The 22,218-nt window shown below is 41.8% G+C and overlaps 1 protein-coding gene across 5 annotated transcripts in view; it reads left to right on the forward strand.

Moving 5' to 3' along the window:
- tiam2a (TIAM Rac1 associated GEF 2a) overlaps window positions 1–22,218 on the forward strand; it is a 106,572-nt gene that overhangs the window by 23,468 nt on the left and 60,886 nt on the right. For 3 of the 5 annotated variants that reach the window (XM_067479467.1, XM_067479466.1, XM_067479469.1), the window contains exons 2-3: window positions 17,175–17,269; window positions 18,068–19,249. In XM_067479467.1, coding sequence (XP_067335568.1) covers window positions 18,074–19,249 — 1,176 coding nt within the window. In that variant the 5' untranslated portion in view covers window positions 17,175–17,269; window positions 18,068–18,073. Of the gene's footprint in view, window positions 1–13,735; window positions 13,815–17,174; window positions 17,270–18,067; window positions 19,250–19,680; window positions 19,816–22,218 lie in introns of those variants that run through there. The other 2 variants (XM_067479468.1, XM_067479470.1) reach the window with 2 other exon arrangements.

Raw genomic sequence — 22,218 nt, forward strand, 5'->3', positions numbered from 1 at the left:
AAGACACAAACACCTGTGTCCACATTGAGGGCTTTGTTCAGTAAGCTACACATGTGTATCATGCTCCAACAGGAGATCCTCTGCTCTGCTGCGCAAACAGGAACCTTCTGTCCAGTTCAGGAAAGTGACCGGGTCTCATTCAGCTTAACCAATGCACCCATTCATGTTCCTCTTAACAACTGCAGCTTGTGGACCATGAGGAGATTAATGCAGGCTTAAATTGAATTTTAATTCTGGGTCACTTGCTAAAGAATGGCATGTGAGGTTTGTAAAGAAAATGAAGATTAAATGGTGGCAGGAGCTGCAACAAAGTGTTAAATGACGTATTGCATTAGGAGGCAACCTAGTACATAATTGGGGTATAGGTAAAGAAGAGAGTGGGGGGGCTCTTATACAGTGCCAGACAATTTCACCTGTGATTCAGATTTTTATTAACCTCTGAGAAAATAACTGCAAGACATGCCATTAGCATTTTTTATCGATGGTCATATAAATCATACGGCAATTGGTACACTTGAGGCAAAAAGCCCCCATGGCAGCAGTTGAGTAGCGGTGCATGTAATTCCTATAAGCTTACCAGACGACATACGATATTTCAGTCTGGAAAAGGTGCCGTTTCAGCATGGTGAACTCGACTGTGATTCACACTGTACATGTACAATATACAGGGTAAACAAGCTGTAGATATTGTTACAGGACCTAATAATGTGTTTGCTTTGGAGAATCCACTGTGGGATCTTCTATGAACACGTTTCTGTTCTGTTAAAATTCTACTTGAGGTTTTGATTATGGATTAAAGCTCCAAAACGTCAAGTTGCATCATGTCTCTGACATGTGCAACAAAGTGTGTCCGATACCTCCTTCAAATGACAGCATGTGTTGGCACATTCTTCAGACTGTAAGCAGCCCTGTTTGTATGGAAATACCTCATTCTTCACCCCCCACTCTTAAGCTCTAAGCCTGTCTGCTGGCCAATCCTTATAACAAAAGAAATTGTGATTGATCTGCCCAACCCAGTGCAGTAGCCATAAGGTCTCACTTACTATCCATTCCCTATTGGAAAGGCAAACACAGCTGGTGCTACAGGCCAAAGTGCTCATGATGGCATGTTCAGTTGGTGCCATGTGTAATGTATTGTTCCCCAGGATGGATAGTGCAAATTTTATATATATATATATAGAAATACAAAGATCTTTACCAACTTATGAGCAGGTGGGATATATATATATATATATATATATATATAGAGGTCCCACCTGCTCATAAGTTGGTAAAGATCTTTTTATTTCTGATGGAACCCAAAACTCTTAAACAAAATGCATCTGATCTTAATTGATGTAGCCCAATTCTCAAATAAGAACTTTTCCTCAAGGGGCACAATCTGCACATCGTCGTCATCTTCGGTTCTTAGATTTTAATATCTCTAAATGACAGTCAAACTTATTTTTTACAGCACCCAAAACTAGATCATTTTGCTAGTACTACTAATTGTCTCAAATCTTTATCTGTGAAGTAAGAACTTGCTCTTTATGGTTAAATTACTTAAATTTGATCATTGTCCATGTACATGCTTCTTCTACTTAGTGCTGCAAAGTTGTAAAGAGCAGATGGGAAAGATTGTAATGTGCACAGATCCATCACTGACCACATGCAGATCCAATTGTATCGAAGAGAACATTTATCACAGTCTACCTTTAGGAGCCAGTTATCAGTCACCACAACTCAAAAAACTCTGGATTAATGCAAAAATATTGATGTTTCCCAGCTTTTGCTTAGTCAGTAGATCGCTCCGCTCAACTGTTTGGAGTGTGATGCGCTCTTATCTGCACAGTTTCCTGGGCTTTGTGACAGAAATGAAGGGCTTTGAATGGTCTTTGGCAGCCACTTTTATTCATGTTAAGTTGAGGAACATTTTCAGGCTCATTAGCACTCCTTTGCCTGTCCAGCCCACTCCCTGCTTTTGCAGTTTGTGGTTTGATCTCTGAACAAGATAAGCTCTTTTCTCCACATTTTAGTCTCCAGGCTTTGTCCTGTTGGTTCAGTTATTTGGTGTTTGTCCAGGGTAAACAGAAACAGGTTCCTGATTGGCTTAGGTCACCGACAATCCTCGCATCCACTCAGCATACACGCTCAATTAAAGCTTTCTTTGGAAATCCCTTTGTCCAAAGAGGTAAATGTATCGAAATAACCTTTTTCCTGGGGTGATATCACTGCTGAGCCGTATTTGGCTGACAGGTCTCAACTGTCAGAGGGAAAAGGATATGAGGGAAAGAACGCACTGTAAAGCATGTCAAGATAACACAAACAATAGTTATGTGAACATTGTATCATTTTAATCGGTTTTTGCAGTCTTTACAACTGGGAAAATAAGAGCAAAACGATGTAAAATATGCAACACACCCTTAATGTAATGGAAGCCAAGTGGCAGGCTGGCATCAGAAGGAAAACCTGTGTGTGGTCAATCTTAGGCCCTCTGGATACCCAAACACCTACTAGTCAGCCTCTGCCTTTCACTACACTTAACTTAGTTTTGGCCATTACACCAACACTTGTTGCTCCACTTTTTCGCTGCTCTGGTAACACTAAGACATCTCTACAGCAGATTATGTAGTCTGCAAGTTACTAGTCAGCTTGTTGTAACCTGTGACACATCTTCAATATTGATACAGCTCCTTCCTCAATTGTGTTATTGCAGATTCCACCTGGTTTTGGCAGCTAACCCAAGCAAGTTCACAGTTGTGTCAAGTGCGTATTAAAGCTTGCAAACCTCACGGAAGCTCAATGTCACAAAAAGAAGTAATCTCTCAATTTTATGTTATGTTATTAGAGAAGAGAGAGAGAGAGGGCAATTGGTTCACCGTGTAAACATCTGTGCTTGTGGCTATTAATGAAAAGTTATTATTAGTTAGTATTAAAAGTTATTGAGCCAAGAAAGTGAACTTTTTGGCTTATAGACTCCTGCTGATCAGGCCCCACTGCCTCTGTCCAAGCGCTACTATTTTGATCCAAAGAAGGTTATCAGATATCAGGATTTAAGCAACACTGGTGTGAAGAAGTTGCTGCAGAGACCCCCAGCCGTGAGACGTGAGCCTTAGCTGGGGCAGTAGCTAGTGTGTGTCCTCTTGCTCAAGCCCTTAAACCTCTTGGTGGTTTGACCCACTCAACAGGATCTTTTGTTGACTTTTCCAGATGGATCTCCCTGGATATGGATGATGTGTGAGCGTGTAGTGTTTTAATGTTTAGGCTGTCTCTCTGTGGTAAAAGCGGAATGACTGACTCCCAACTACATGGTATGTGCATATGGTGTGTGTATAACACACTTGCGTGTTTGTGTGTGCGCACGTGCATATGAGAAAGTCACTGCTGAAGTATGCAGGGCCACTCTGGCACACATGTTGCACATCAGCTCTTCTGTTTGCATTCTTTCTTGTTGATTAACATGATGTTAGTGTTCAGTGGCATCATTCTCAAAGCCTTCAGGATCCTTGCTAATGGGAGTAGGTGTGTGTGTGAACTGCCTGTTGGCGTTGACAGGGTGAATGTTTTGATCTCCATCTCATGTGCTCATAGGAGCCCTTCTGTGAGCATATCAAAGAAAAATAAAACACCTCTTTCAGAGATGTTGCATCTCCTACATCCAGTAACCGGCCTTTTATATCCTCATTGATATTCCTCCTGCATGTGTCAAGAGCTGGTGTAAAGTGAATGTGTACAGCAGTGAAGTCATTCATTATAAATCATTTCCCCTTTGGAGGGTGAAATCATTTATTCACAGTCTCATGAGGTTAGTGATCCAAGGAGCACGCCCATGACTGGTGACTAATAGGTGGCTGATGTTGTGTCACTCATCCCACTGACACAGATTGGATACACTTTAATGTCTAGGTTACCGCACTCCATCTTGTCTGTCGACTCAAACAACTCTCAGAAAGCTTAATTTCACTTATTTTTCCTAGTTGCAGCTTGACAGTTTTCATCTGTTTCTGCCTGGCAGAGAGTAACAGAAAGAATGTAATAACTCTGATACTTTCTTCAGGTTATTTTGAACTCTCTCTTTAGGCGCTCGTCCTACTCCTCAGTAGTAATGTGTGTGTGTGTGTGTGTGTGTGTGTAAGCGGGTGTTTTTTTGTTTTTTTTTTCTCCAGCAGCAGGCCCTGTGGTCTGCTCGCGTGGTGAATTCAGCCTCACTGGAAACTTGTGGTTGCCTTTTTTTATACTAATAACAACATCGTACAGAGCATAGGTCCAAACTGGTATGTCTGAGCTCAGACTAGTACTAATAATGTTGAAAGAAATCAGGAACTGGGGTTTTCAGATGGTAAAAATGATTGTCACAGTATAAAGAGCTGAGTGAAATGCTGTACATAGACAAAATGGTGTATTATTCTCCTCATGTTCTCTATATTTGTGCCTCTCCCTCTGGGATTTATGTTCTTTTGTCCTGTAGCTGATGAGATTTTGAATTAAGAAACACATTTCAACCTTTGCTGATGTGCATGCACATCACTTAATTGGCCATTAAGTGTGACCCAAGTGAACGTAGGCCATTAGTTAGTGGTAGCTTGTCTGAAATGATTGTGTTGTAGGGGTGTTAGGGTGGGTTTTGGGGGGCTCTGTAAGTGTTCATATTTGGTCCCAGACATGCCGGCTGCTTATGCTAATCATGCTATCATACAGTGCCACAGGCATTTTTCCAGGCCAACAAGTATTTTAACAAGACTGCACTTAGTCTTTCAGGGAGTTTAACAGCATCCATCTCATTGTGCTAAATTTCTGGACAGCTTTGGCTTTTTGGCAAGCCATGTTATCACTTTGGTTTGCCACAGGAGTCAAGCCCAAGAAATCTTTAAAAGGATCAGTATCGTCTTCTATATGTTGTGTTCAGGGGCACTGTACATCAGAGCCACTTTGATGTAGTCTGAGACAAAACAGACTCTGCAGACAAGTTGGATCAGGTTAAACCACTATGCGTGTCTGTGGTCATCACTGTTTAGAGTGGGTTGCAGTGTATGAGTCTTGACTGTATGTTTTATTAGAACCCCATCCCCTGTCCTTTTCTGTGTTTATCCAATCTGGGATGGCAGCACTTTCTCTAGCTCATTCAGGAGTCACACAATTTCTGCAGCAGATTTCTCTGTTTTTGTTTTATACCTATACTTGCTGCATCTCAACCAGTAATGAGATAAACAGTGGATGGCTTATAGTCAGACAATTTCCTCAAGAGTTAATTATCCATCTCCATTCTGTCTAAGCCCACCCCTGCTTGGAAGGAGAAGCCAGTGAATAAATACCACCCTTGTCCTCTCATAATGGAAGAGCTTGACCCTCTGTGACCTTTTGCTGGTCAGAACATCTGTCTGATCCTTCCTCCAGTCCGTCCGAGGGGACCAGGCTGTCACTTTTGCCTATATACACTAATTCAATTTGTCCGGGAATTTATTTTTATACAATTTAAAATCACCAACTGGTCTATGAAGGAAAGTTTGTGAGCTGGAATAAGTTGCTGATTTACTGTGAGTAAATGTGCAAATGTGCTTGTTTCTTTTTGGCCGCTTGCACATGATGACTACATAGTGAGCATAGTCCTCATGACATTCTTAAGCCTCCAAATATGGATCGGATAATAATGAGATGGACAGGGGCCGTAATGTCATCACATAGGTAAAAGTGGTGCACATGTGGCACAGCTGCTGGTGCTGAATCTCTTCATGCCCTCAGTGCCACTCGTTGCCTGCGTTGGCTTGTTGCTTTGTTTCAGCCTTTATGAAGGACATTCTTTAGTGAAAAGGTTTTGAAGAACAGGACAAAGGAGTTTGTTTTTCAAAGATTTGTCTGACTTTTCTGCAACAATCGAATTGGCTCACGTGATCCAGCGTCTCTGTGACTAGAGAAACTGGTTTAGGTGTTTTCCTGCAGCCAGTTCAGCTTTGTCTTTGTTGCATTTATTTAACTTTGCTAGTTAAACACAATGCCACTCCAGTGCTTTGTTGAACACCTGTTCTGGATTATAGGTTGATAACAGCACCCAGTTAATTTTTCATGATATTTCACGTGTGAAATCTAATTTTGCCTTTGCCATTCGGACTCCTTTCAGAGTGAGTGTTGTAGAATTTCGTCTAGTCAAAATCTGTTTCTACTTAAAATAAAACGGACACATGCTCACATACACACTTCAACAAATATGCCTATATGCATCTGCTGAAATTAACGTATTTCATATTTACCCTGTGGGAGTTAAGGGGACAGAATCTGGTTCATGGTCACTGTGCACCAGGCAGTGCAAAGAAAAGCTGTGTTCATACACAGAGACACACTTACTAAGTCCAACCTGTTTGTCAGTTTGAATTGTCCTCTGCAGGACAATGTCTGCATAGTCTTTGCTCTAACACTTCCCCTAATGGAAACACTTCACTGCTTGCCACAGATTGAAGTTGACACTCGTGTTTTGTTTTTTGTAGTAGTCACCCAGGTATGTAAAAAGCTGTTGAAACAAAGTCTTTCATGATTGTCGTGAGTGTGCAGTCTGATGTGTAAAGCTGATTAGCTTTAATCAAATGACACAGATGTACAAATAAAAATGTGGCTTGTGATTATGTTCACAAGCATTTATCTCTGTGAAGCTCACGTATGCACTTTGCTGCTTGTCAGGAAATTGTTTGCAGATCATTTAGACTGCAGCATGGAAGGAGTGACCTTCCTTGCAGATTATTAGAGCTAGTGGTTATGAGTACAGTTTCTGTTGTCTTATCTACAGTAAACTGTAAGTCTTCTTGGTTACTTATACTATACTGTATATTTTGGCCACTGGGCTTCAAGCAACATTACAACCAGTTGTTTTGGGAATGATAAAAGAAGCAATAATATTGCTTGGGGAATTTAACCACCTTTGATCAACAGCCAGCTGAGCAGAAAATATTAGTTTATTCTTCTCTCGTCTGTTAAGAGCCAGTAGCAGTGAGCAACCTTATGGCAGAGCATGGTTACTTTATGAGAAGATTTACAGAACAGATCTCACAACTGTGTTTGCTAAAGCTGTGTAAGTGGGATGTGCCCTTATGTGGATAAACATGCTTGTATATAGGCTGTAGAAACAGCCAGACATGTCTAAACAGCATTGATTTCAGCTGATGGATGGTTTATTTAGCCGTCCAGACTGCGGTTCTGTGTTTACAGGGCTCTGATGTAGGTCCACGACCTGATGCTGACAACCCCACCACTCTATTGTACCATCTACAGCCGGCTGCCCAGCACCGCTCAGCTCAGCTAGACACAAGGATGTATGCTTGTCTCAGACAGGCTCAACAGTGCGGTGAATACTAAAGTCTATCTGGTGAATCATCACATTTTCATTTTAAAGAGAAATTATAAAATGAAGAGACAACTTCTAATGCATTTGAGATTTATTCTGCTTTCGCTTATACAAAAAAAGGAAAAAAGGTCAACCCTATTAGGCGATGCAGTCCTGAAATTTGTTTAAGTTAATCATACCATTATGGTGGGGATTATCTTGCGTGTTTGTGGTTCACTTTCTCTTGTTTCAGGCATTTCTTTAAGTGTCAGGATTTCAAATAAGGCTAAGTATAATGGATCAGTGCCAGCATATTAACAGAAAATTGGTGCATGTACGAACTGACATGCTATAATGGACACCTTTGTGCCATTGACTGATCAGCCATGTTTAGATGACGACAGTAGACGTCATGCAGTAATTTTTAAGCACTTAACAGAAGCAATCTTTCAGACCTGCCGATGTGATAGGAGAGAGGCTTCCATTGAGAGTGCCCCAGGTAATGGCATCGGATGGTTAGCTGAGCATCTATCTTAACTTGATCAGAATGAGCAAAGCCAACCACAAAGATGCAGGCTAATCTTAACACCTCTAATATAATTAAATCATCATCTTGGCTTTACCTGTCACTTTTTTAGGCTTTAGCAGACATAAGTATAATGTGCTGAGCTGGCACCAATAACAGCATTAATTCCCAGATTAAATTTTTTTAATTTTTTATCATTATCATTGGTTGGTTTTTCAGATCACTTACTTGTGTCATCAGTCAGATGGTTTTGTAACCTGCACGGTCAAGAGACTGATGCTAATGAATTTGATCAGAGTGAGCTGAATGATTTATGTTCTCTTATGCTTGACTGTGATCTACACTTTCTCAATATCCCATAAATGATGAGGCAATGTCAGTTAGAGCATTAGGTTCCAATGAACATATGGCTCAACTGGGATAAAAAGATAATGTTTGAAATAACATTTCCATTAGTATCAAACTGTCCTCTGGCTTTCTAAACTTAAATCTCCCATTAGTGTTATGTCAGCTCCCACAATGCGCACACATTTCTAGACACAGTTTTAGTCTTGCAGCAGGCAAATATGGCTGTGGCTGTGATTGGTGCTCCATACCCAGGGTAGGGGGAGGCCACAAGGGCAAACTCCCTTCGGCGTCAGAGCTCCTCAAGAATGCAGAGAGGGATTAATGCATGTCATGCATGTTTGTGGCAATGATGGATGGGACAAGGAGTTATTTCTATACCCACAGAGCATCTGGATGCAGACTGTTTTGCCCTCCCCTACAGCAGTTATGTGCCAGCTTAGCAGGTGTGTGTGTGTTTGCTGGTATGAAGCCAGACTTAGTTGTTTGCCCTACTACCCCAGATAGAGCTGTATTCACCAGCCGCATATCATTTTGTTTGGAAGGCACAGCTTTTATCATGCTAGTTCATGTCTAGGACACTTTGAGTCTTTGGTGTTTTCCAATCGCAGATGAATTGCCACCTCCCTAAGTTTTTTTGTCCTTTGATGCATTATGTGTGTGCTTATAGTTTTGAATGAGCATGTGTACTACCTGCTCACAACCACCCTGTACCTCATTGTTTTTTCACCAAACCTCTGGTCGTTCTGTATGACCTCTAGCAGCTGGCTCTGTGTGACTGATATTGTACGGTGGTGGTCAATGAGGTCTGATGGATCACCTATGGGAGTCGGGAGTGTGTCTCACATGACTGCTGAGATACACCACAGTGGCTTTTGCTATGGTAATGAGTGAGCGAGTCGCAGGCTGATCTTATTAATCACTAGAGCTCACACCACGTAGTGTGTGACAGATTATGCTGCAGTGCTCAAAGGACAGCTGCAGTCAGTACCAGTGGAGATAATAGAGTTTGTGAATGGGTTTAATGCATGTGTATTTTACAGACATTACCACCACAAAAGATACAAAGTCACTGTGGCTAAAACTTGAGAATGGAAAATATTTTGTCAATAATAATGTTGCTCAAGATTCAAATTGACCTCCCTGAAGGTTTGCAATTAACATATTATTCTTTTTCCTTTTCTTTGCCTCAAAGGTGCTTTGCTTTTCCTATCTCTTCTTGTGTTGAGATAATTGGGTATTTTCCTTTTCCCTTTTTGTATGAGGAAGGTGTCATGCTGTTAATCCCCCATCTTCCTGGGCAGGGCTGGGTGTGCCCTTTTTTGTCCTAGGAGCCGCAGGGTCATTTATCTGATCCTGTGGCTGTTAAAGACTCTGGTTCCGTATTTCGTATGCATAGCATGTAAGTCGGTCTGTTTTTTTACCAACATCGCCTTCAGGCATTTTGTCTGAAGCTTGACGACAGGGGATCTTTAGCCTTTAGAAGACTATATGTCAGTTGGAATAAGCTGAACAAACGATTTTATGGGATGTTTTTGACTTCGGCGCCTACGTTGTGTATTGAAGAGCATTTGATGGTGTACAAAGTTTTGGAGGGTATCAGTTCAGTTGGTCTATAAGCCAGATACTGCAGCTCAGGAAGCATCTTATGTGCATGTCGTGCGTTTGCATCGTTCTACACAGATTTAACCCTCAAAATGACCTTCCTCTGTCCATTAAGCTGCTTAATTAGCAGAGAAGGTGATGGAAAGCTGATTTGCACCTGCAGTCTTTCCAGCTGTTTGCTGGATCACTGAGACACACACTAATTCACTCACTCACACACACACACACACACACACACACACGCACACACATCTAAACACACACTATCAAGCAGCAGGTACTGACATCTCCTTGAAGGCATTCTGAGTCTAAATGTATCAGAAGATGTTTACACCACATTTCTCTTTTTGGATTTCTGTGCTGCCACTGTCAGCACACAACCCTCTGGTGTTATCCTCTTTTGTACACACACACACATACAGGCACGCAACAAACCTTTATTGTTAGCAGAGACCCTGTATGTGGTGATATATCCTGGTTAATTTAAAGCTGTTGTGGACTGTCTTGTCTGACAGGAGCCCCAATCTCTGAGCTGCAGCAGGGGAGGCGAGAGGTTTCACTGTATGGGACAGAGGGGAGGAATAAAGGATCCATGGATGTGAGGGAACAACCTTTAAGTGACCTTTAAGAATTTATACTTTTCACATAATAGAAGTGTCATTTTTTTGAGGGGAAGGGACAGATTACTTGGTGTTTCTCTTAAGCAAGTCTTTCTTATCATTTGTCTGGATTCCTCCACGAGATCAACATCAATAGCTGACTTGTTAAAGAGGTGAAGTGGGTTAAGATAAAGAACTGAGTATAAAACAAAAGATTTGACCTTTCACCCTGACTTAAAGCACCCCAGCTAGAATAAATTCCTTCAGTCTACTCCCTCAATTCCTCTGACCCCTCTTGACACTATCTCGGATGCATTTTCCACACACAAGATATGTAAATCCATGATTCTGGTTGAGGCAGTGTACTAATCTCTGCTAAAATGAGCAATTAATATCAATGTATTTTCTCCCAACTGCGTTTTTGCTCAATAATTGCCACAGACTGTTGTCCCCAGTGAACAGGATGATTAGAGGCCTCACACATAAACTCCCTCCAGCCACAAGAGTGGCTCCATCATGCTGTTTAGGAGGGAGACAAGAAATATTAGCATGCTGAATGAAAATGCATATTTCCCCCTCTGACTCTTCCCCTGAATCTCTTCGCCCAGCCAATTTGTCATTGTAGCCTCATGAGCTTTACTTTTTCATTAGAGATGAATAATTGCAAGTGATCTTTCTCAGATAAAAAGTTTTTGTTTTTCATGAAAATAGTATGTTAGAATGCAGTTTAGGACATTAGTCAATTTTACATATAAATGGAATGCACTCATGTGGTTGAGTTACCGATTACATATGGTCTTGTGCAGTAGATGTGCTGAAAACAATTTTACTCTAATGATGCTTTCTAGTTAATGCTGTGCCTTTTTAGAAATGGACAATGAAAAGTTAAACACTGAATTGGAGCTCGTTTCCATTTCTGTGCATTGTGATAAGGCTACTCTTAATAGTTAATTTTAATGCCAAAACTTCTTGGAGGGTATTTGATTAGTTTATTTAATGCTCACTTTTGGTTTGTCCAACCAAAAGTCACGTGGTTTAAATTTACAGTTATGTTACAGAGAATATCTACAAATCCCCTTATTAACAGAGTCAATAAACACACTCTGCAGCTGACACTGATGGAATTATCACTAGTTTTCCAAACCAAAGTTAGATCTGAGGACTCATAAAAGTTAATGTGAATTTATAACTTGAATGCATGAATGCCTTCACCAAATTTGCTTATCAGTCCAGCGGTTGTTGAGACTTTTTGATGAAAATCAAATGACAGCCTGGTGTTTGTAAAATTTATCCCTTAGGGATCATGAATGCTGCTCTTGGCCTGACAAACCCTTGAGTAAAGCTTATTTTCTATCGTTGGCTCTTTTATAAAGGTAGTTTTATGACCTAATGTTGGATTAACAGTTGTATTGTCATAAATTGCAGGTGAGGATTTCTGGGAGGTATTAGTCTCACAGCCATTATTGAGCAGAGTGACAATAAGGCCATCAGAGGTTATGTAGACCTCAGCATCCGTGGGGATCCTGCTCTTTTAAAGCATTATCCAAAGCAAAGCTGTGCTGATAAAATCTTAAAAACCGAGTAGTAGCACTCCAAATTTCCACCATGTGAAATCCTGATACATGTTTTAATTGTATTTTTCCTGTACTCTGCTTGGTTACTCCTTAGTAAACATGGGCAAACTATGACTATTTTCTTTTGAATTACGTAATTATGATGTAGTGCATAGAACTTTGAGCTTCCACCACCAGGTACAGCGGGAATTCAGCAGCTGAAGGCATGTGAATGGAAATTACTTTGAGATGTGGGCACAAGTCAGTTGACCATAGCGTGGCTAAAGAGGGATTTAATTTGACTCTAGAGAGCTTGTTGGAGCCTTAATTGGTCTTAATTAGAGGTCAGACCATTTAGCCCGGTGGAATTAGACCCAGCACCTGCTCTGTATGAATATGCATCACAGCAGTTCTCCCTGGTTTCTCACTCTTTCTCATTGCCTCACTCTCTTCATGCCTCTCTGTCTCCCCGAGCATCTTGTTCGGCAGCCTTTTAGCTGCCTCCATCTATAGCTGGACAAAGGGCTTTGAGAGCAGCCCAGACTAGGCCACGAGGACCATTGTGCTGCTAACAATGTTGTTTAGTTCTGCTGAATGCGGCTGATATTGTATTCTGGAGCTGATGTCCTTGTGTCAAGCGGTGGGCTGATGGAAGTCTATTCCACAGCTGCTCATACAGCACGGCATGGACTTGACTTTGAAATGCCACTCAGAGCCAGATGAATTAGTAGAGGAGAACCAAATGGAGCGTTCTGCTTACACAGCCTCGGTTGTTTTCCATTTGTTGAGTACTATTACATGTTGCTAAACATGAATATTATTCGCTCATTTGCTCTGAAATAAACAATTGGCTCACAGCAGAGTTGGGATCAGCTTTAAATCTGTCACCGTTCATCTAGTTCTCTTACTGTGTTGTGTTCTGGTGTGGCTTTGTGAATGGGTCCAGTTTGACTGCGCGACCACAGTTATGTGAACCATAGACAAATGGAGGCATGTGTGTTTTTAGACCGACGGCGGTCTCAAGTGTGTCTCCGCTGGGATAAGGCTTAGTCACAACACTCCGAGTGGATATCAGAAATTCTAATACGGGGGAAGGGTTTGATTAATTTTCTTGTGTTTTGATTAGCTTCTCCTTAAAACATGATGCACATAAGGCCCTTTGAAACTTTTAGCTGCTGCTAACTCTGTATTGCTTCTGTGTGTTGTTCTTTTTAGACTTGCTCATTTTTACACCAAACCTCTGTCTGTGCTCACTGGACTTTTTTGCTATTCACTCATAAACTCACACTTTTTTTTCTGTTTCCCCAAAAGCTGACTGCCTCTGTGGCTTCCTAGGATCATTGTGGTATTTGGGGTCAGACAAGAGCTCCAGTCATTGCGCTTTCCCCAGTGCCTCCCAGGCAGTGCTGCAGCCATTACACACCAGCTTGCTTCACCCAATCGCCTCAAAGAGCTATAGAAAACCGCCTTGGCTCTAACAAGCCCTGCATCCTCCTCCTAGTCAATGGAAAAACAGAATATAGGAAAAACAACTGTGTGGAGCAGTTGAGCCTTTTTTGCTTTGGACACTCTAAATGGATGAGAGCTATAAAACATCCTTCTCTTAGTCAGAGAGCTCTCCTTTTTGAAACATTTTCACTTTTTCCTCCCTGCTCTCTGGCTTTTCCTCTTGGCGCTCTGTTACCCAGCGTTACCTCAGGAGGATTGTGATTTGCTGCTGCTGCTGCTGCTTCGGAGCCGGGAGGGAGTTTCCACGTGTCGTCCAGTGTTTCTGGGTGTGTAAGACAGATGAGGTGTGTGCATGTTGCTTTCAGACTCAACGATCTTTCACAGGGAGAACCCAGATTTCTTTTGCAAGCTCTTCAAAGAGCTTTCAGATTAAAGCTGGGGCAAGCGAGGTAAGGGATGTTATGGGCTCTGTGTTTTATCTGTCTGTTCCTTTGTTTCTCTTATTTACTAGATTAGGATGAGGGTGGGGTGAAGAGATACCATTGTGTTTCCTATTGTCCAAGTGCACAGATGTTGGTTTCACTCTGCTTGCATGTGAGTGCTGCTTAGGTTCCACCTGTATTTTTTTAGGTGTGTGTGTGTGTGTGTGTGTGCTTTAGTTGTTATCTCTTGTATATGCTGCCATGCTGTGTAATGCCTTTACCAGGCCACATGCTGAAGGCACAACAAAGTGAACTTTCACAACTCAGACTTTATCACTTCTGCTGCTGTATGTCGGCATTTAATGCCTGACTCATGTTCACCTCTGAGAATAATGTGATCATGATTCATGATTAAAATTTTAGGATACATTGTGTGAAAGTGTTTTGTGTTTAGTTTCTTGGCATCACCCTGGAATGGCAGTGGCATACGTGTATAAATCTTTCAGATGGCCGCCATGTCATTTTTGGTCAGTAGCCAGGCGTAGAACCTCAAAATGTATAATGAAAAAGTCTGAAAGACACTTAACAAGCACTTTGATTGATGTTTGGTGGCTTTGGCAGAATCCACCACATAGTATTATGGGCTTTCAATGAGTGATTCAAAGAAAGACATTTCTCTTCATAAGCAAACAACCGCAGAATACTTTAAATCTGGTTGACCTGACAAAACGTCAGGGGAAGACATCCTAAGCTTTGGCTCTTGTGTCTTCACTTCCTGTTGTTGTTTTTAATTCCACAAGAACATATGTGTTCTGCATAAGAATTTGAATTTAGGTTGCATATAAAAAGACTGGAGGTCTAGGCACACTGCTCCTTTAAGAACTCAGTTGTCACCGCGCCAGAGGAAAGTGATAAGAGACAAGTCCCATGGGCCGTGATTCGACAGGAGGAAGGCAGTGTGTTGTGTTAACAGTCTCTACCAATAACAAATGAACTCATAGTTCTCGGTTCACAGTCTAATAATTCAGAAAGCATGAAACCTTGTTGTTACTTTATTTTGTATGAGATTTATTATTTATTTCCAATTTTCATTGTTCATTAGATTTCTTCCTATCCAGACCACATGTTAACTAAAGACAGTGTGACATGGTTAGCCCATATGTGTTATTGCTCCTTTGAATGTACTCCATCTCCAATGTTTTGTGGCAAAGGAGCTAAAACAAACTGCAACAACATCATAATGTTACTGTGAGGCTTAGTTCTCTGGGGAATCTTCTTGTGTTTCATAGTCCTGTCAATAATTTATTGCCTCCACTTTTCACCCAATGGTCAGAATTTAAAGTGTAGTTTTCCAAGCTGCTCGGTTATAGCTCCTTTTCCACAGAGGCTCAGCAGTTGTCTTCCTTAAAACTTTACGTACCTGCTGTGTTTGGACCATGTTAAGGTGTGACCTGTTCCTCAGTTATCCCAAGCTCCAAATCCAAGACACACACCGTGCCAGACTAAACGCGTAGCTTGCGTGGGAGTCGCCCAAGGGCAGTGCGAGAAGAATGCCAGGTCACGGGGTGTGTTGAGGAGCGATGGGTGGCAGTGGTCTCTTGCCCCCTGAACAGATGGCCTGTAGGAAGCCTATTGACAAGAACACAGAACTAAAGGGGAAAAGGGAGGGTTCGGAACTGGGCGCGGTGGTTTGCAGCTAAAAGAAAGACTTGTCTTGTTGTTCTCCCCAAACCGTCGCACAATACTCTAGTTCAAGTTGCAGCAGAAGGCAAACGTGTGTGTTTTAAGGTTTGTGTGTTTGCACGTCTTTGAGCGTTTCATACTCACAGCACTGCATTGAGGGAATAAACTTTGCTAGAAAAGCATCAGTAGTAGTGTTAACACAAAGCAGTCATAGTGACAAGTTTGACAACCAGCTTTATGCTGACTCTGTGTTGTTACCAGCTGCTTTCTTCGCTTTCACCCCAGAAAGGACATTGTTTAGAAACTCTCCATTCATGTAGAAGGACATCAAATTGTTGGGCCTTTTACTTTCTAGCTCATGGAAGCAAGACAAACATCTATTAACTCTTATTGCATCAGTGTGTCTTTTAATGTCTTCTCCCTCTGGTTGAACCTTAAATCATTCCAAATTAAGCCAATATTAGTAGCACAGGTTAAGCCTCTGATCAGCTCAGTGTTATAGATCAAGTTCATTACCGGACCTGTACCTCCAAGTACTACATTTTCTAATTCTGAACAGTTTAAAAAAAGGAAAGCAATTTTCCTATTGTGGTGCCTTGTCATGTTAGTTTTTTCTTTTGGTAAAATAATCCTGGATTTTCACGCCCCCTCTTTGAACTTCAGCATCCGGGACCCCATGTGCCCCAAAATCCCCTGGAAATTCTTCTAACCCTCTAACCTCACATTCAAGGTGCATCAAAACATGAGCAGATATACTCTTAATGCTGTGGATCCCTTAATCCTGAAAGTTAATGCTTTTTGGCACCAGGCTGTTTATGCTGTAGCTGTACACATGCTGTACGTGTGCTGGGAGGTTTACTGGAGTTAGCGGTATTTGGAAACCTCCTTTAAGTGGGTTATATTACACATGACACATGACACAGAGTCATGCTGTTTCTTAGAGGACAATTGCTGCTTCCTCAAAGAGCGCTCCTCAGCCCTTTCTGGTTTTGGATCCTGGCACTAGATAAATTTAGCAATGACGAATTTAAAATAAAAAAAAGGAACAAGCTAGGATTCCATGATTTAAAAATAAACGGAGGGTAAATTGTAGCCGGCATTCAAAAACGTTCCCAACTCCGATCAGTGACGACATCATTTACTTGTGGGGAGGTGGAAAAATGCGACTAATGTTTGGTTTGGATGCCTGAATGAGGAGAGTTGCCTTTCAGGGGTGGAGTAGATTTTTTTTAACCAGTCATACACTAATGCCAGGGTGGCACTGCCTTAGTGGGCTGTACCCTAAAGTACAAAGCCTTTTTGATATGATACTACTTGGAACTTTGTTAAAGCGAAGACATGTTAATAGTTTGAGGCTGCAGAGGGTTTGCTGAAAAATATTTTTGTCTCTGGATATTGGCTGAAATATGTTTCTGCATATCTTCCAGCTTTATACTGCTTTTATTATCAGACAGAAAATAGCTGTCTAAAAGTACTGAAAGTAAGACATCTCAGATGTGGTTGGAGTTCTACAGTGGCTTTGTTTATCTCAGCCAGAAACAAGTGGTGTTGCTTACTAAATACCCTCCTTTCCCATATGCTGGGGATTAGGTCTGCTCTTTAACTGGCCCACCTGTTATCAAACGTGGAGCTTATTGTACCGAGTAAATTACAGAGCTGTGGAAAGAGTCCAAAGCACTTAGTCAGCTTCTCTCTCTGTTTCAGATGAGCCTGATGATGGAGGAATGACTTTATGTTGAGAAATGAAGCGAAGAGAACTGTGCAAAGGAGCTCCAAACTGAGACGAGACGTTCAGACAGGTAAACCTAATCTCTGGCTTTTGTATATAGATTGTGAAGATATTTTGTCTGATTTGTTAAGAAATTCCACCACAGAATACAGACAAATATGAATGACTGTTACTTCCTCTTTTAATAAAGTTTTCTTTTCTTTGTTTAAAATGGACATTATGTTGTACAGGCTTTTTTGAAAAAAAAAATAGATTAGTAATCTACTTTGTGTTCTAATTTAAAGTCATGGAAACTGTTAAAGGTAGACCTATTATGTAATCCAACCACAGACAGAAGCACATAGTGTCATATCAGTTTATGTGCTATAACATCCACTGTGTTATGAAATACGTGTCTGGTCACAGCTCTCCGTTTCTAATCTAAGTGTGTTTTGGACAGTCTGGAAGTGGTTTTACATTAGCCTGATCTCTGTCACACATAACGACCATGACAGCCTAAAGCCTATAAAGCCTGTTCATCTGACTTGACTTTCCTATCAAGGGAATGGAAGAATTTAGTAAAATGGGGGAGGGACCATACAGGTTAATGACCAGATGTGACTTATAGCTCTTGTCTTTGAAAGGCATAAGGAAGAGATTAGACCAGCTGCTGTTTTACTCTGGAAACAGCCGCTGCAAATTAAATGATGTTTGTGTGGCATTGTTTTAGGAGAAATTAGCCATTATTGTTTATGAAAAATATGTTAATTTTATATCTTTGATGAGCTGGCATTATATCATACAATGTCATATATTATGCTGCACTATTTTTTAAGCATGCATTAGTATGTGCAGCATTAATTTTAACAGTGACATTGTTTTCTTCCAGACAGGAATGGGGAATTCAGAAAGCCAGTACAGCATTCAGGGCCCCAAAGGCACCAGTTTTGTCTTCCCTGGGAAACAGAAACCATATTCCCTGAAGGTCCACTCAGCCAAAGACAGCGCTTTGTCACCACATACGTGGTGGAAAAGTGCCCCAGTGGGCTCAGGGTACAAGGCTAGATGTGTTGGCCGTGGGTGTTTCTCCCCTCCCAGGAGCAGACAGCCTCACTCCACTCCGCGCTATGACTACATCTCCAAAGGAGCAAGAGGAAGCCCAAGTGAGAATGGTTGGCGTCGGTCTTCGGGATGTGCTATACGAAGGCGGCATATGTCCGATGAATTCGAAGATAATCCCTATGGGGCTGAGCTTAATGGCCATACCCTGAATAGACAAAGTGATGGACATAAGATTTTAGAGGAACAGAGCAGTCCAAGGGTGGTGATCAAAAAGGATGGCAGTCTCAGGGTGGAGTTCACCAACACCTCAGGGAATCCTCTTCTCCTGGATGAGGCCTCTGGCCCCGTACAACTCCTTAAGTTTTCTTCAAACCCAGAATCTGCCTCCACTCCCAGTCTGCCTGGCTCCAGTGGTAGTGGGCAGGATGGCCAACACAGTGGTCCTCCACCAGCCTCTACCTCCTCCACAGCCAGAACTAGCAAGGGAAGCTCACTGAGTTCTGATGGCTCCTGGTATGACTCTCCCTGGGGGCCTGGCACAGAGCTGTGTGAGCAGGACCAACCCTGCTCTGCTAGCAGGACTCTAGTCCACTCTCCCATCCACCCACTCGACTCCTTCACTGAACAGTGTCCACATGTGTCTGTCACAGGCCTCTACAGGGACTCCCCTATGGCAGCTACCTTTAACACAGCAAGGGAACTGTCCTCCCAGTTAAAGGTGCTTCCACCTGACCAGAGGCCTCACCGAGCCTCCTTTGCATCTGTCCTTGATGTGCCCTTGGAGGAAGATGGCCACGAGATCCGGCAGTACTCTTCATACACCCTGCCCTGTCGCAGAACCAAAGCTCACACTAGGAGCGAGGGCCTGGACCAGTACCCTGACCATGAACACCACCAGGAACAAGGTGTGCCAGATTTCATCTTCCATAAAAAAGACTCCATCAAAAACCGCATGCGGCGCATTAGTGACTGGACAGGCAGCCTCAGCCGCAAGAAGAGGAAGTCTCAGGTAAGCTGGTCATAAGGGATCACCTTGAATAAAGTTTGCGCCTAGCATTTTTTAAAATTATTTCCTTACCCATTATCAAGGTTAGCACAGGGATCTTACCTACAAGGCGTGTTAAATATTATGCCTTATGGTTCTGTATTTGTATAGTTAAAGCACTCAGTAGATACAGTTATCACGGTCTCAATGTGGTTATCAGTAGTTACTTCATAGCTAATTCCTAGAGCAAGTGCTTATTAGACAGCAGAAGGCATCGGTAACATCCTTGAGCAGACAGTTTTCAGTCTCGCATGGTTTATGAGATCATGAGCCGCTGTAGTTGTCCTGGCATAGTTAGCAACCAACCACCGTCCTCCGGTCCTCAGCACCACAACACCAGCTGTCTGAAGACAAGGCACAGTGGGCAGCACAAAATAAAATTTGTAAGGCAGCCAGCGCTGGGTCATGTTGTTTTTTGTGAGGATGGAACAGAGATGAGAGGTACTACCTTTACAATGTAAGGCATGGATGATCCTCAGAGGAAGAGATGTCAGCGTCGACTGTGCAGATGGCGTGTTGACTATATATTGGTGGGTACATCCGATATGTTATGGCAGGCTAGCTACTTGATTTATTTGTTTATTTGTTGAATGGGCAGAACTTGTTGCATGTTAATGTCTATGAGGAGTTTGATAACTGATTTGTGTTAAGTAAGACTTTAGCTTTAGTGGTCAGTAGCCCAAGAATTACATCTTATTTCAAAAGGTTTTGAAGCTTTCAAGCCTGCAGATGTCTGATGCAAGTGTATGTGGAGCTGCATGAAACACAGAGCAGACAGCTGATCTCTACATACATACAGGCATGGGTCAGAGGACAGGTTGGAAATAACAAATAATTCTCTGGAACATTGTTTTTTTTTAAACCTTGTGTTTTGTTTTCCTTTTTCTACATTCACTACATTCTTAATAGCTTTAATTTGACATAAATCGCTTGCTTTAACCAAACCTGAACTCTTGTCCCTGACTGTCTTTGAGGCTTAAAAGTAATTGTTTCTGCATTAATTTGTTTAGCTTTGCCTTGTAAAAGTTTTAAGAACAGTATTTGGGCACTACCATGGGAAAAGCTCTAAGCCTTTGAGAGGCTCCGTTAGAGTGAAACTAAATCCTAGCTGAAGATTTAACCCCAGCCTTCCTTTATGTTGATGTTAATGAATTATGGTTGTTCTGTTTGTTGTGTTGTGCAGATGTTTTTGGGTTTTCCCTTCACAGTCCCAGGAGAGTAAAACGACTAATGGAGATTCAGTACTCATTCAGTAGTCATTGTATTCAGCTGACATTTTATTCGTAGCTTACATAAGGATTTGTAGGTTTCTCCTTGTGCTTAGACAACAGATAATGCTGGGAGAAATATATGATATACTTTGCCTTGACACTGTCACTCAACCCTGTGATGATACACACCTGTTAGACAGGCAGTATTCTCTTCGAGTGTTGCACAGCTTTCACTTTGCATTACTAATGCCTGCCTCTAAATCTGTGGCTTGCCATAACACCACACTAATCTACGCCCATGTGTAGGCGCTTAACTGGTTTTGGGGACAAGCTACAGCAGCACCAGAGGTGTACTTCAGACTTGGTTTCCTTATGGTTTTTTTTCCCCCCGCAGATATACTCAAGGAATATTTAAATAGGTGTAGTTACTTGAAGGAAATAAAGTGTGTTGCTAAAATTAGGAGCTGGTAACAAGTTGTAAAAGCTGGACTTTCAGTGGAAAAATGCCCATGAAGACTAAATATTGAAGGTTTTTTATTTTAATTAGGAGCCATACAAACAAATATTGGTAATGTTATTACTGAGATGCTTAAAGCTGGCTTTTAAACTAAATGTTCTGTGTCCTTTGGGGGCAATTTTTTTGATATGCAAACCTCCATGGCCATATATCCCCAGCAGCTAGTCAAAGTGCCTCCTTTCAGCAAGTCAATCACATCTGGGAGCACCTCCAGCTCTGGTTCTTCTCCACCTGTGCTCCTGGGCTCTGTTGTGGGCTTAAAGGTCAAACCGCGACCCTCATGCCAAAGACCAGGAAACTGCCTTTAATTCAAAACAGCTGTAATGGGTTCAGATATAAAATTGGGCACTGCCCACTAATGTAAATTATGTATAGCTGAACAGGACCCACCGTTTGCTTAGTACAGAATTTCTTTGACTTTACTACACAAATACTGTGTATATTAAGGTACCAGATGCACATAATGCTTAAACGAAGGATGTCCCTAAGTGACCACTGCAGAGTCCTGGGGTTCACTGCTGCCATGAAGCCAAACCAAATTTCTCAGCTGTCATGTTACATGATAGAAGAAAGCACACCACTGCAGGACTCACTGAAGGATCACATTATTTTCCTATGCAAGCAGAGAATTTGTATACACATTTGAGTTGAGTGAGAAATGGGAACAAACGAAGACAGAGAATGAGCTCTAGCACGACGGCACAAACACTGTCTGCATGTTGAGAGCACTCCACTGTGTTGCCGGGGGCAAAATCGATGCTGCAATCTAGTCAAGTGTACGTAGGCTGTCATTAGGCATGAAAGAGTGCAGTTCCATCAAGTGTTCATTTGGGGAATTGGGAAGCCATAGCAGACCTCAAATGACGTGAAATTGTCTGAGCCTGGAGGGTTCCAACCTCCCAGGTGCCATCACAGGAAATTTGTCCCACTTTCTCAGCCTAGTGAAAGATTTAGTGACTGTAATCCAGACTTTGAAGGTTCAAGTGGTTTAACTAGACTTTTTCAAAAGTTTCTTCTCCAATTTTGCAGTGCCTCAAGGTTAATTGAAAGATGCACCGTTAGGTTGCGAATGAAAGCTCACAGGACTTTTGTATGCTGTATTTTCAGTGGAATATACAGCTGTTTATTTATTATTATTATTATTTTTTACCCTTAATGTACCTTGGAAGAACATTATTTTGAGATAAATCCAAAGCAGATCAATA

The sequence above is a fragment of the Channa argus genome, chromosome 16 (genome assembly GCF_033026475.1).
Source record: "Channa argus isolate prfri chromosome 16, Channa argus male v1.0, whole genome shotgun sequence".
Classification (NCBI taxonomy): domain Eukaryota; kingdom Metazoa; phylum Chordata; class Actinopteri; order Anabantiformes; family Channidae; genus Channa; species Channa argus.